This window comes from Myodes glareolus, chromosome 4 (assembly GCF_982192425.1).
Source record: "Myodes glareolus chromosome 4, mMyoGla1.1, whole genome shotgun sequence".
In the NCBI taxonomy this organism is placed as follows: Eukaryota; Metazoa; Chordata; class Mammalia; order Rodentia; family Cricetidae; genus Myodes; species Myodes glareolus.
The window spans coordinates 105,854,633-105,869,914 of NC_142029.1; the positions used below are offsets into that span (position 1 = coordinate 105,854,633).

The window sequence follows — 15,282 nt, forward strand, 5'->3', positions numbered from 1 at the left end:
GAGTTTAGAATAATTTACTGGCCTGAGGGCAGCCTTCCAGAGGCCTGTTAGGTGACAAGTTAAAAATCAGTCTCTGGCCAAGATCCCATCTGGAGTGTTATAATCCCAGTGTGGTTCTTGGTCTGGGACTGCCTCTGCCCCAGGAGGGTGTGAGGCAAGAGTCTGGTGAACTTTGTCCACATTCTGTCTGGCCTGCTCCCAGACCTGCCTACGTTCCTTGGGAAGTAAGTTATTGGACAGGATCATAAAGATGTCTTTGAAAGTGAGATTATAGGATTGAGTAATATATTGAAATTCTTTTATGAAAGTGGTAGGGTTAGACATATAGGACCCAAGGAATTTGACTATATGGGAGAGTTCCGAAAGGGAGAATGGAACGTGAGCCCTAACCAATCCGTCAACGCCAGCCACCTCCTTCAATGGCAGGATGGCAGCAGTCTTGGCTTGGTCAGGATTAGGCTCCGTGGTGGCTCGCGAACGTGTGAGCAGAGGAATGAAGGAAGGTGCCAGAGCAAGGCGGCTGGCACGAGAGGAAGGGGAACTCAGCAGGGCTTTGGAAGACCGAGGAGGCAGAGTAGGGCAGGAGCGGGAGGGAGATGGGGAGGATGAATCCGAAGAGGCTTCTGGTGACCTATGTGACCTGTGACGAGAAGAGGGGGAGTGGGAGGAAGCGGAACCGAAGGAGCTGGACGGAGACCTGCTGGCAGGAGAGGGAGAATGGTGCTTAGGTGAGGCTTTTTTAGATTTTGAATAGGATTTGTGTGAGGTTTTCAGAGACCTAGAAGGAGAAAGGTTAGGTGAGGTTTCCTTATGACTGGACCTGGAAGAAGACTTACGTGGGACTTCCGGAGACCTAGGACTGGAAGGTTTATGTGAGGTTGTGTTCGACCGGGTAGAGCGAGAGTGATCAGGTGAACAGTGAATGAGGACAGAGGGGTCAGTCTTAAGGGCCATATAGAAGAAAGCAGAGACATAGGAGAGTTCTTTCCATCTGCCTGTACGATTGCAATAATTTGATAACTCCTGTAAAATGTCGGGGTCGAAAGTGCTGTTAGGTGGCCATTTGCAGTTTCCCTCTAAGGTATACTCGGGCCATTTTTTGGAGCAGAGACGGATGAGTGTGGAAATCTGTAGGGAAGGCATCAAAGCGTGAGGCTGCAGGGCATCCAAAAGACATCCTAGTGGGGAGTTTGGAGTGATAGTTTTAGACGTTTTGCCCCCCCCCATAACTAAGGCCGTGAAAATACCCGCAAAAGAAACCGTGGCACCTCAAGCCTACAGTGAGAGCGATTCCCAGTTAAGGCGAGATGCAGATGGCTCGAACATCCAGGACAATGTGGCCGGGTGTCTGCGGTCCACATGTGGAGTGCTATGGGCCTAGCTGGTTCTGGACAGATTGCTCAGAAAGCAGCGGCCGCGGGCTGCACCATAGCAGCCAACTGTGAGAACGAAAAGGAAAGAAAGAAAGCAATGAAAAAAGAGAAAGTAAGAACTGGAGACCTCAGGCCTCTAAGCATGGGTGTGCTGGGAGCTGGCTAGGCCAAGCCATCCCAGGCATGGGCTTAGCAAAGGGACAAGCCAGGAATGAATGCCAGTGAAGGGACTCCAGGCCCTGAAGGCCCGCGGTTGGGGAAAGCCCCCCCCCCCCGACCCTAGAAACACCGGGAGTACCGGTCAAAAGAGTTGGTTAAGCTGGCTGGAAGGGGACACTCACGATTAGAAGCTGATGTTGTTTGTAGGAGCTCGCCCAGGCAGATGGAACACGTGGGTCATTGTAGAGGAGGTCCTCGGTTCTGTTCGTGTCCCGGGAGGAGGTTGGAGGCCCAGGTGGCGCCTGAAGCCTGAGCTCCAGTTTTCAGCTCCGGGTCGAGTTGCAGCACCAGTGATGTTCTTTTCTGCGGAAACAAAAGAAACTCACGAGGTACAAATGAACCCACGTATAACTTTATTACAGGGAAGGGCGTGTGGGACCATGACGGTGGGGAACAGGAAGGAAAAAAGAGCGAAAGTACCGTGCTTTGCCTTTTAAAGGCCACCCCAGCGTACGCACATCAGATGCCACGTTTTGCATCTGCGTTGGATTGTGGGTGCATGTGTTTCTGGGAAATGAAGTCAGGCAGACAACGCTGTACTCTGCGCCTGTGCACAGGGGCCTCCTGGGAAGTGTAGTTCCCCAGGAGAATATCACACAGAGAAACCCTGTCTCAAAAAACCAAAAACAACAACAATGAAACAAAACACATACACACAAAAATCACAGGAAATAAAGTTTGAATGATTTTTTTTCCATGGCTTTTCTGTGTGACAGGCCATGACTGCCTATTGTTAAATCTGAAAGTAGATAAATGGTACCTCATAGTGTTTGACTTCAGCCTGCCCATGAGGGCTCTGTAGTATAGTAACACATCTGGTTGTCTTGTATTTAGTCAACACCTAAAGATATTCTTTGTTTACATATTGGCTAACATATTGTTCATTGCCTGTTTCAGCGGTTCTGTAACCTCGTTATGTCTGTTTCTCAAGGGACATAGTTGGTGTTTCTAAATGATACCTGAAGTACCACAACAATGTCACCATCAGTCTTTGCAGAAGACATTCTTACTGCGTCGACCTTTTTCTAAGACCACAGGTATGACATGACATTAATGACATCCTGTATGAACATTGATTTGGCATTTTTTAAGTGTACCTGTGTGTCTGTACATATTTGTGTTTGGATCCATGTGTGTGTGCATGTATGTAGAGGCCAGAGAATGATCTTGTGTCATTTTCAGGGATGCCATCCATTTCCTGAAACAGGGCCTCTCATTTGCCTGGAGCTTACCGATTAGACTAGACTGTGACCAATAATCCCCAGGGATCCTCCTGTCTCTCTGCCTTTCTAGTTCATGATTACAACTGCATGCCACTACACCTGGCATTTCTACATAGGTCCTGAAGATAACACTTAGGTCCCTGTACAACTTAAGAAAACACTTTACTATCTCTCTACCCTTAGGCACATTCCTAATGACAGAGAAATCCATTTTTTAGTCCTTCTTGGCTTTTTTGGGAATATGTTCTTTCTTGAATTTTTTTGAAAAAGGTTTCTTTGTAGCCTTGACTGTCCTGAAACTCACTCTGTAGGGCAGACTAGCCTCAAACTCAGAGATCTGCCTCCATCTGCCTTCCAAGTGCAGGGGATAAAGGCATTCACTATCACACCTAACTTCCTTGCTGGATTTTTCATCACATTTTTAACGTTCTTGTCTGGTTTTTGAATTACCCTCATCTGGTCATTACATACTTTACCCATGGTACTAAAATACTACATCATACACCAAAACACACAATTCTTATATATCAAGGAAAATACTATTAAATAAAATCAGTTATATCTTTTGTGGGAGGCCACTTGTTTGTTCCTGGCTGCCCATACTTGAAATAACCACACAGAAACTGTATTAATTAAATCACTGCTTGGCCTATTAGCTCTATCTTCTTATTGGCTAGCTCTTACATCTTAATTTAACCTATTTCTATTAATCTGTATATTACCACATGGCTGTGGCTTACTGGCAAGGTTCTGGCTCATCTGTTCCTGGCGGTGGCTACATGGCTTCTCTTTGACTTTGTCTTCTTTCTCCCAGCATTCAGTTTAGTTTTTCCCACCTACCTCTATTCTTCCCTGCCAGACCTAAGACAGATTCTTTATTAACCAATGATATTCACAGCATAGAGAGGGGAATCCCACATCATATATCTGTTATAAATAGCAAAAAAATAAGTCAAATGACTTGTATCTCTAGAGACTAACAATTCTTTCTTTTCTCCTTGGTATTTAACTGATAAGACAGACATCTAAATGGCCTACATACCTTCCCACTCTACACAGACCTTACCTAACTTTCCCATCTCTGAGTTTGGAAGTAGCCCTGTATAGTTTTTCTAAGTGTTTTTAGTCTATTTCTGTAGTGCTTTATTTTCTGTTGGAGTTTTCTAACCTTTCCCCTTTTCCTGAAATAGCATCCCCTCTATTTGTCCTAGTTTTGAAAACAAGTCCTTTTCTAAGGAATGTCTTTCCTCCCATTGAGAAGTGCTATTTTCCAGATGAGAATTGAGGGTTAAAGTGCTTAAAGCTTTAGTTCATCTCTAAGTAGAAGATGGGAGCAATTTCATGTTCTTTTTTCTTTCTGAGTCTTGTTTGTTTGTTTTATAACACATTTATAAATTTATTTATTGAGTTTGTGTTACTGGATTGGGTACAGACAACATGAGTGGAGGTCAGAGGACAACTTTCAAGAGTTTATTTTCTCCTTCTACCATACGGGTCCCAGAGATTGCACTCAGATAGCATGCCTAGCAGTAAGCACTTTTACCTGCTGAGTTATTTTGCTGGTTCTGAATCTAGATGTTTTTATTCATCAAAAAAATTAGTTTGTTTTTGTGTATGAGTGTTTTGCCTGCATGTGTGTGTACTATCTGTGTGTCTGATGCCTATGGAGGTCCGAAGAAGATAACCAGAGTTATGGATGGTTGTGAGCCACCATGTGGATGCTGGGAACTGAACCCAGGTCCTCTACAAGAGTTATAAGGACTCTATCCACTGAACCATCTCCCCAGCCCCCTTGAATCTAGGTTTTTAAACATAAATGCTACTGATGATAGGAGCCCTTGATGCCTTAGGATAGTTAATTTTTAAGTTTTTATTTATGTCTATGAGTGTGTTTGTATGTGTGTCTGTGTGAGTATATTCCATGTGTACGAAGGTACCCACAGAGGAAGAAGAGGGTGATTGATCAACTGGAGCTGGAGTTACAGGTGGTTGTGATCAGTCCAACATGGGTGCTGAAAACTGAACTCAGATCCTTTGGAAGATCAGAAAGTGCTCTTAACTGCTCAGCCATCTTTCCAGCTGATGTGTTATCATTCTTAGTGGCTTTCGCTCATATCACTATCAGAAAGAGAAAGCTAATTATGATGCCTGATTATTGATAGATAAGATTTTCTGATGAATGATCCATGTCTTCAGGAATGCAAGTCACCATGTAAAAAGAGGAAAGATCACCACTGGCCCTTTATATGTATAAATTGCCTGGACATGTCCTTCAAATTCTAGAAGAGAGTGTTCTAGTGTATTTCTCCATCATCCTTTCATGATGGAAGCCATCAGTTTGTCCTACGGTAAGTCTAGCTCATGTGTTATGTGCTCTTTGTACAGATGGATTAGGTGTTGGTGCTCTGATTACTGCCAGGTCAGAGATTCATCTGTGGTTTCAATACTAAATTACCCCAATGACATATGGGTGCTGCCTGTAGTGTTGTTTGACAAGGTCGTAGAACTTTCAGGAGGTGGAGCTTTGCTGGAAAAAGTGGCTCTGTATTGGGTGGGTCTTGAGGTTTTTTAGCCTATCCCTATTTCCTGTTCATTCTCTGTTTCCTGACTGCTGATGCAATGTAACCAGCCAGCCTCCCACTGCCTTCTGCAGAGAGAGATCATCTTGGCCACTCAAGTGTATGAACTGCCCAGATGTGTCTTTCAGTTTCTGGAAGATAAGTGTTCCAGTATATTCTAAGAGTTATATCCTCTTCAACTATAAGCAAAAATAAATTCTTCCTTAAGTTGCTTCTTTTTATTTTTTTAAAGGTTTTTTTTTCTTTTATTTTTTAACCTGTGTTTTGCCTCCATGTGTGTCTGTGGACCACATTGTGCTTGGTGCCTGTGGATGTCATAAAAGGGCATTAGATCTTCTGAAGCTGGAGTTATGGATGGTTGTGAATTACTGTGTAGGTACTGGGAACTGAACATAGGTCCTCTGCAAGAGCAACAAGTGCTCTTAATAACTGAACCATCTTTTCAGCCCCCAGAGATGTTTCTTGTTGGTTATTTTTTTTATCATAGCAACAAGAAAAATAATACAGATGACTGAAGTTGGCAAGGGTTACTGAAGCCTGTTTTATAAGCCAGTTTGCTGATAATGAGTGCCACTTTATTTTATTCATGAGTCCTTTCACCCATGTGCAGGTAATAGGTCCTGTTTCTAGGACTTATTGTTCTTTACCTGTAAAATACGACCAATATACTTGTCCTTATGGGCAGTGTGGCTTATCATTCCTTTTTTTCTGAGAATGACTATTCTGGTTCTGTGTGGCAGCCCTGTGTGTCTATGAAATGAGATGCAATAAGATGAGATGAGTTGTGTGTGTCTGCCTGCATGTATGTGTGTGTGTGTGTGTGTGTGTGTGTGAGAGAGAGAGAGAGAGAGAGAGAGAGAGAGAGAGAGAGAGACAGACAGACAGACAGAGAGACAGAGAGAAAGTTACAGAGACAGAGAGACAAAGCTTGGGAGATTGATTTTGATTTCCTGTGTTGGAATATATGGGAATTTTGAACTAGGATAGGATGACATCCATGTTTGTAAATGTGAGAATTATCGATAACTCTGATTTCTTTTTTCCTATTAGGTTTATTTTCTAGGGGCCTAAGCTACTTTCATCGTGAAAAGACAGAGATGGACAGGATGGTGTCTGACTGCCTGACAAGTAGTTACCAGGTGTGACTAAAGTATATCCTGCCATTAGACCCATGAGGCTGACACATTTCCATGCAGGCAGAGATTTTTTTCTCCAGAGTTTCTGGAAGGAAATAAAAACCTTATTCAAGGACTGAGTGATTAGTTGTATTTCTTCATGACTATATCTTCTCAAATTGTAAGCCAGAATAGATCTTTTCTTCCTGAAGTTGCTTCTTGTCATATATTATAGCATGTCAACGAGAAAACTAAACTTTTATGTTGGTTTAGGATTACTGTGAATATCATCCTAGTATTTCAGTAATTTGTGATTAATCTTTACTCATGACACTGATTATGTATTTTTGATTTTATTGTGTTCTGACAGTTGATAAAGGAGATGAATCTTCCCCTTTCTGAAAGATGTTTTTCAGCTGTTGCCATTTGTCAAGTGTATGCAGTGTATTTAACACATCTAAATAGAAGGAAATAAATGAGAAAGAATATCTGGTCTAGTTGTGGGTGAGATAATGGGATGTGTCAGTAAAGACATAGGATGGAGTCTAGGCACAATGGTGTATGTCTTTATCTCTAGCACTGGGGAGGTAAAGGTGGGAAAATAGAGAGTTTAGGGTCAGCCATTCTGGCCAACCCTATCTTTAAAATTAAGATGTAAAAGTGAAAATTAATAATAGTGAGATAGATATAAAGAGTGCCTTGGGCTCTTCATTAAACTCTTGGATAGACTGCTGGAGAACTCCCAACTCTTCGTAATTGAATTTCTATCTTCAATTTCCTGTGACCTTGGATAGAGATGTTAGTTGGCTCAAATCCAAGTTTGTGTGATTGTAGGAGTCTGTGACCTTTGAGGATGTGGCTATAGACTTCACCCAGGAGGAATGGACTTTACTGGACACAAAACAAAGGAACCTTTACAGAGAGGTGATGCTGGAGAACTACCAGAACCTGGCCACAGTAGGTGAGGTTCTCCTCATTCCCTGTAGACTCTTATAGAACAAAAATATGTGTATTTTTCTAATTACATTTGTTATTTTATGGTGTGTGTGTGTGTGTGTGTGTGTGTGTGTGTCTGTGTGTAGTTCAGAGGACAGCTTTTGGGAGTTATCTCCTATCATGTGAGTTCTATGGATGTCAGACTTGGCACCAAGCATCATTACCTGCTGAGCTATCACACCTATGAATCCTATGAATTTTCTACTTTTTAGAATTGGTTATGCAGCTCTAAGGATAATTGAAAATAACAGAGGAATAGACAATAACAAACATCTTTAATCCCAGTACTAGGGAAACAGAGACAAGAGGTTCTCTGTGTATTTGAGTTCAGCCTGGTCTAGATATTGAACTCCAGAACATCCAGGACTACATCGACTCTATCTGAAAACAAAACAAAACAAAACAAAAAACGGGGCGGGGGGAGGGAGGGAGGGAGGGAGGGAGAGAGACAGAGAGAGAGAGAGAGAGAGAGAGAGAGAGAGAGAGAGAGAGAGAGAGATAAGAGAAGAAAGAGAAACAGGCCTCTAACCCTGCCCTACTATATTTTAATCAGTTGTGGTGGTTTTAAAGACAGTCCTAAAATCACCAATATTGTTCTTCTGCTCTACTAAAAGGAGCTTTTCAGACTATCTTCGACAACTGAATCAAGAATACTTAGTTTGGTATTCTGATCATCTCTGTTTTAATGGTCCCTCCATGTGATTTTGATACACTGAAATATTTAACTACTAGTGTAATCTTTTTCTCTATAATAACAAGGATCTTGTGGATTTGGTGGCACATGCCTTTTATCTAGTACTCCAGGAAATTGAGACAGGCACATTTCTAAGTTCACAACCAATCTGGTCTACAAAGTTTTAGGCCAATTAGAGCCACACAGTGAAGAAACCAGTCTCAAAAAATTTTCTTTCACTTTCTTTTCAATTTGATTAGTATTAGTGCTTAAAAATGTCTACATTTATTCTTTGTCACAATGCACATCTAAAAGTCAGTACACAATTTGTGGGAGTCAGTTCTTTCCTTCTACCATGTCCTAGACAAGCAAATCAGGTCGTCATTCTTAGTGTCAAGCATTTTTACTTTTTGACTGTCCCACTGGTTCAGTGTTAGTGTTTTTGTCTTGTCCTTGTAACCATCACTTTAGGCTTTAAGGGAAAGAAGTCATAAAGGGTTATGTACACAGTGGGGTCTTTAGCAGTATTTCATTGCTGTTATTGAAACCGTTGTTTCTAAGTCATAGAAAGGTATATCCTTTGTTGCTTGATCTGCTTTCATGAATGTGTCTTTCTTCTCATATAGGATGTCAGCTCATCAAACCCAGCTCAAGCTCTTGTTTGGAGACAGAAGAGTATAGAGTAGTCGAGAGAGGAGTTCATCAAGGTAAATGGGAGTTCAGTCTACTTGGAATACAGTAGCAACACCCCACCCCACCCCAATTCTGTGGATGGCATGGTAAGCTAAGCAAGTGCTCTCCCAAAGAAGGGAAAGCTTGAATCAGGAGGCTGAGGCTATTGGACTTGAGAGTTTTAGGAGATCTTCATATCTCTAAACTTCATTACTTCCATCTACGTAGACTTTTTTACAATCTCAATAGTCCAGATCTTTCCTTCTTTTCTCCCCAAAAATGCTGTCCCTGTTTACCAGTGCATTTAAATTTCAGAGTAAGTAAATTACTCATTTTTAAATTTCGACTGCCTATTCTCTTTGTATTTTACGTTTATATTATTGTCATTATTATTATTGACTACTGGATCCAGGGCCTCTTTTAAAAATATTTATTATTGTTGTTTTAATTTTTCTTGTTTTTGTTTTTGAGATAAGGTTTGGAGCCTGTCCTGGAGCTCACTCTGTAGCCCATGCTGACCTTGAACTCACAAGAGAACCACCTGCCTCTGCTTCCCAAGTACTGGGATTAAAAGCGTGTGCCACCACTGCCCAGTTGTTTTAATTTTTATGTATATGACTATGGGCCTGTGTGAGTTCATGTGTGCCATATGCACACATGCCTGTGGTGGCCAGAAGAGGGTATTAGGTCTCCTGGAATGGAGTCACAAGTAGTTGTAAACTGTCTGATATGGTTGCTGGGGACTGAATCTGGGTGTTTTATTTATTTTTGAATAAGAGCAGCAAGTGTTTGTAGTCTCTGAGCCATCTCTCTGGCCTTTAGGACCCCCTCTATTCTGACATGGGCCTGAATCCCAGCCTGTAAAACTTTAGAGCTAGCCAAATTGCTAACATTTAACATAACTTTGTTTTTAACTTGCTTAATATAAAAACAAATAGAAATGAGTTGTATAATTGTTAGTGTTTCTGTTTCACTGCGGATGCACTCACATGTGTTTGTTGTTGTTTAACTTCAGAATGGGCTCTGCGGCTTAACACTAGAGGGACAATGTTTCAGTTAAAAATGTCAAATGAGACACAACTGGTAAGAGTCACAAGAGATATTTCATATTTTCTTCATTGAAATATACTGGGTATTTCATGTAAATTTCATCAAAATTCTTCAAAAGAAAGATGTATTAGAGAGAAATAGCCTATATTCATAGAGTCTAGAAAGATGTTCTAATCCTAGTTTGGAACTTGAGTTCCCATAAACACTTATTCCTACTTATAGATATTGGGCTTTTAAAACAATTTCATGAAAACACAGGAAAACTTTCAGAATTAGAGTAGATGGCATAAGATCTTTGCAATAGGATTTTTTTAAATTTACATTAAGTCACATATATGTAATTATAATGGGAAACATCATCATCATCATGTTATCTTAGATGAGTAAGATATACTAATAAATTTGAAAAAGTTTTAATATCTTACTTCCTTTTAATCAACAGTCAAATAGCTACAATGGAAAGGAGCTCTGTGACTTTAAGCCACCTGGAGAAATCATCAAAGAGCCTTCATGTAGTCCGACACACATAGGTATTGAAAACAGAGGAAGCATTTATGATTGTGTTCAGCATGGAGAAGCCTTTCCTCTGCATCCTGAGGAAACCTCTTCTGCAGACAAAGGTCCTGAGTTAAGCCAGTGTGGAAAAGACACCAGTCTGGCTGCAAGTGCTGCTTACCAGACAACATGCGAACCAGCCACAGTCCTCAAATCTAGTGAATTTCAACAAGCCCTTAAGACATGTGAAGACAGACTCTTTAAATGGGTACAGTGTGGTGATGCTTTTAACACACCTATGAGCCATGCTGGGAATGGTCAAACATGCACTGGAAAAAAACCCTATGAATGTAAGGAATGTGGGAAAAGTTTTAAATATTTTGCCAACCTTAATATTCATATGCGTACCCACACCGGTGAAAAACCTTATGAATGTAAGGAATGTGGAAAAGCCTTTTCTAGGTGTTACCCACTAACTCAGCACTTAAAAACTCACACTGAAGAGAAACCCTTTGAATGTAAGGTTTGTGGGAAATGCTTTAGAAATGCCTCATGCCTTAATGATCACTTTCGGGTTCACACTGGAATAAAGCCCTATAAATGTAAGGACTGTGGCAAAGCCTTCACAGGGCGCTCTGGCCTTAGTAAACATTTACCAATACACACTGGAGAGAAGCCTTATGAGTGTAAGGAATGTGGGAAAGCCTTCACTTCAACCTCAGGCCTTATTAAACATATGAAAAGTCACATGGGGGAGAGACCCTTTGAGTGTGACCATTGTGGCAAAGCTTTTGCTTCTTCCTCAACTCTTATTACACATTTGAGAACACACACTGGAGAAAAGCCCTTTGAATGTAAAGTTTGTGGGAAAGCGTTTACATGTTCTTCTTACCTTCGCATTCACATGCGGACTCACACTGGAGAGAAGCCCTATGTATGTAAAGACTGTGGCAGAGCCTTCACTGAGCGCACAAGCCTTACTAAACATTTACGAACACATACTGGAGAAAATCCCTTTGAGTGCAATGTGTGTGGAAAAGCATTTGCATGTTCTTCCTACCTTCATAATCACATGCGAACTCATACTGGAGAGAAACCTTATATGTGTAAGGAATGTGGGAAAGCCTTCGCTGTTTCTTCACATCTAAGTAAACATGTAAGAATCCACACAGGAGAGAAACCCCATAAGTGTGAGGAATGTGGGAAAGCATTCACTGTGCGTTCTGGTCTCACAAAACATATACGAACTCACACTGGGGAGAAGCCCTATAATTGTAAAGAATGTGGGAAAGCCTTTACTACATCGTCAGGCCTCCTCGAACATATAAGAAGTCACACAGGAGAGAAACCATATGAATGTGACCAGTGTGGGAAGGCCTTTGCTTCTTCCTCCTATCTTATTGCACACCTGAGAATTCATACTGGAGAGAAGCCCTTTGAGTGTAATGTGTGTGGGAAAGCATTTACATGTTCCTCCTACCTTCACATTCACATGCGAACGCATACTGGAGAGAAACCCTATGGATGTAAGGAGTGTGGGAAAGCTTTTGCTGTTTACTCACATCTAAGTAAACATGTAAGAATCCACAGTGGAGAGAAGGCCTATAAATGTAAAAGTTACGGAATAGCTTTCAGTAGTTCTCATCTTACAGAGCACATAAAAACCCTTGAGATAAATTCTTTGATTGGAAGGAATGGAGAGACTGCTTTAGGAAGTTCTGTTACTTCAGGAGTGCATTCAAATTCACAGTGGAAAGAAAGTTTATCAGTATAAGCCATTTGTAAATTGATTATATAATATTTGACTTCAGAGATATGAAACAATTCAAGTTGCATAGATGCCTCATGAACTGAAAAGAGTGGGAAGTTATCAGAATGCTCAAAGTCCAGTTCACATGAACCCACTGAAGCTATACAATGTCATAAACATGGAAAGCCTTCACTGTTTCATGGATTTTTTTATAAGTATGGAAGAGAAACTCTTGATATAATGTGGAAAATTATATTTCTCCTCAGTGCTTTGATTACCTACAGTACTACAGTGGAGGACTTTGAGAAAGTAAGAAATGTTAGAAAGTAATTATTCACGTAAGTTATCAACATTCAGTAAGCATGAAGTGATTCACATTTGGGTAAATGTGTGTATAGAATATGGAAATTGTTTCTATGTCTTAAGACCTTGTAGACTAGCAGAAACTTGGCTTTCTTAATAGTTTTATAAATTTGTTTTGACTATTTTTTGCATTTTCAATACTTGAGATATTTTAATATTTTCACTTAATGACTTTCCAGTCTTAAAATTGATTCAAGATGTACAAAATTCTGTGAAATATATGTATATGAAGCACTTATCAAATAATAAAAATGTGATATAGTAATTTTGGTATTATGAAGCACTTTTTACTACCTTAGAAAATTCAGATGGAGAACATTGTTAATTATATTCATCAACTGCACTCTTAAGTTACCTATCTTGTAACTGAAAGTGTATAACCTTTAACAATAACTTATAAGCGTTAACTCTTAGCTCTTGATAACCACAACTACACTTTTCTTCTGTTTGACTATATCCCCCTCTTTTAAAGACAGGGTCTCACTATGTAGTTCTGACTGTCCTGGAACTCGCTAAGTAAACCAGCCCGGCCTTGAACTCACAGAGATCATCTGCCTCCCAAGTGTTAGGTTTAAATGCATACACCACTTCGCCCAGCTACACTCCATATTTGAATATGATAATGTATTTTTAGTTTTTGTGTCTGGTTTATTTTTATAACAAAATATCTTTAGTTTTATCTCTGTTGTCTTGCATGAAGAATTTTTTCAACAGAGGGTAGGCTGTCTATGTTTTATGCACACTCAAAATTTTTGTATGCATGTATATATGTGATGTGTGTTTGCATGTATCTCTGTTTATGAGTGTAGGCTCTACAGTGTGCATGTAGAGGTCAAGAAAACCTTGGATTCCATGCTTGACTTCCACCTTAAGACAGAGTCAGTTTCTCGTCTTCCCAGCCCTTATGAAAGTTTCTTTACACAAAGGAACATTTAGGTCATTTCCATACTCAATTGTTGGAAACAAATTGAACTGCTACATTGAACATAGATTGCAAATATCTCTGTAAGCATTCCTTGAGTGTATGCCCATAATTAGTTTGTTGGATTATTTAGTTGGTATATATATATATATATATATATATATATATATATATATATATATATATTTTAAAGGAAAAGCTCTGGAGTTTTCACTGAGTGTGTTGATTGCCACTGACTTTTCAAACATATATAGTCACTGATAAATTTGTGTATGTCATCTATATATTAAATTTGTTGAGACTATCATGAAAGAGTATTGACTTTTTAAGTGCTGTTTATTTTGTAACTTTTTCTATGGTGATTTACTTATTCTGTTATGTGTAACACTTGATTATTACATATAATATATAAATGTTGCATTATAGGTGTGAATCAAAACCACAGTGCATGATCCTTGTATATATGTGCTTTAAATGGAACGATTAAATTCATCTGCCAAAAGACAGACATGGACTAAAAGATGACTTACTAGTTAAAGGCACTTAGCATCAAGCCTGACAATTTGAGTCTGATTCCCATAGAACACATAATAGAAAGAAAGAACTGACTCCTTCAGGTTATCCTCTGTCCTCTACATTTGTGACACATGAACATACAAATACACAAAATAAATAAATGCAAAAATAAAAGACATAAGTCCACACAAACCTGAAAGCAGGTGAGATACCTGCCTTCAGGCTGCACCCCCATCACTGCTACCCACCAGAGGTTGTCTCACCAAGATTTACTCTGCTGCCCAACTCCAAGAACCTGAGCATGCTCTCTGTTGCCAGCCCTTCCCCGCAACCCAGCAGACTACACAGGCACAGGTGTAAACCACACCAGTTGGAAAAGACATAGGTGCAAACCACAACAGTTGGAAGAACCGGCACAGGCAAAACCCACATCAATTGGAAAAAGATGTGTAAACACTGGTGTAAGAATACATTCAACACAGTTGTATGGCTGAGGCAGACTGAGAGACCACTGGCAGTGGCACCAGGATTTATCTCTACAGCATGTACTGGCTTTTGGGGATCCTATTTTCTTTGGGTGTATACCTTACTCAGCCTAGATGTAGTAGGGAGGGCCTTGAACTTTCCACAAAGCAATGTGCCTTACCCGCTCTTAGGATTAGATGGGGGTTGGGTGGGAGGGTGTGTGGAGGGAATGGGAGGAGGAGAGGGAGTGGGAATTTGGATTGGTAAAAATCTAATAAAAAAGAGGATACATTAAACAACCAAAAGAGCAAGCAATATGATATTACCAGAACCCAATGATCCTATAACAGCAAAACCTGAACATTCTGATACAGCTGAAACACAAGAAAACAAACTTAAAAATTATTTTATGAAGATGATAGAAGCTCTTAAAGAGTAAATGAAAAAATCCCTTAAAGAAGTTGAGAAAAAAAAAGCAAAAATGAAAGCAATCAATAAATTTCTTAAAGCAAAGAAAGCCTAGAAAAAAACACAAACAGGTGAAGGAAAACAATTCAAGACTTGAAAACTGAAGTAGAAACAATAAAACACAAATTAAGGGAATTCTGGAAGTGGAAAAGTGTACAGGAACTACAGATAGAAGCATCACAGAACACAGGAAGAAATGGAAGAGAGAATCTTAGGTACTGAAGATAGGATAGAGAAAGTAGATTCATCAGTCAAAGAAAATATTAAATCCAATAAATTTCTAACACAAAACATCCAGGAAATGTGGGACACCATGAAAAGACAAAACTTAAGAATAATAGGGATAGAAGGGAAAGAATCCCAGCTCAAAGGCACAAAACTATATTCAACAAAATTGTAGAAG

The 15,282-nt window shown here is 40.0% G+C and overlaps 1 protein-coding gene across 6 annotated transcripts in view; it reads left to right on the top strand.

Moving 5' to 3' along the window:
• Positions 1-12,773, top strand: part of LOC125408262 (uncharacterized) — a 31,734-nt gene extending 18,961 nt beyond the window's left edge. For 2 of the 6 annotated variants that reach the window (XM_087905835.1, XM_087905834.1), the window contains exons 2-9: positions 1,740-1,921; positions 2,524-2,629; positions 5,012-5,163; positions 6,445-6,533; positions 7,344-7,470; positions 8,805-8,885; positions 9,866-9,933; positions 10,343-12,773. In XM_087905835.1, the coding sequence (XP_087761961.1) occupies positions 5,136-5,163; positions 6,445-6,533; positions 7,344-7,470; positions 8,805-8,885; positions 9,866-9,933; positions 10,343-12,169 (2,220 nt within the window). In that variant the 5' untranslated portion in view covers positions 1,740-1,921; positions 2,524-2,629; positions 5,012-5,135 and the 3' untranslated portion in view covers positions 12,170-12,773. Of the gene's footprint in view, positions 1-1,739; positions 1,922-2,489; positions 2,630-5,011; positions 5,164-6,444; positions 6,536-7,343; positions 7,471-8,804; positions 8,886-9,865; positions 9,934-10,342 lie in introns of those variants that run through there. The other 4 variants (XM_085689879.2, XM_085689878.2, XM_087905836.1 and 1 more) reach the window with 3 other exon arrangements.
• The last annotated feature ends 2,509 nt before the right edge of the window (positions 12,774-15,282 follow it).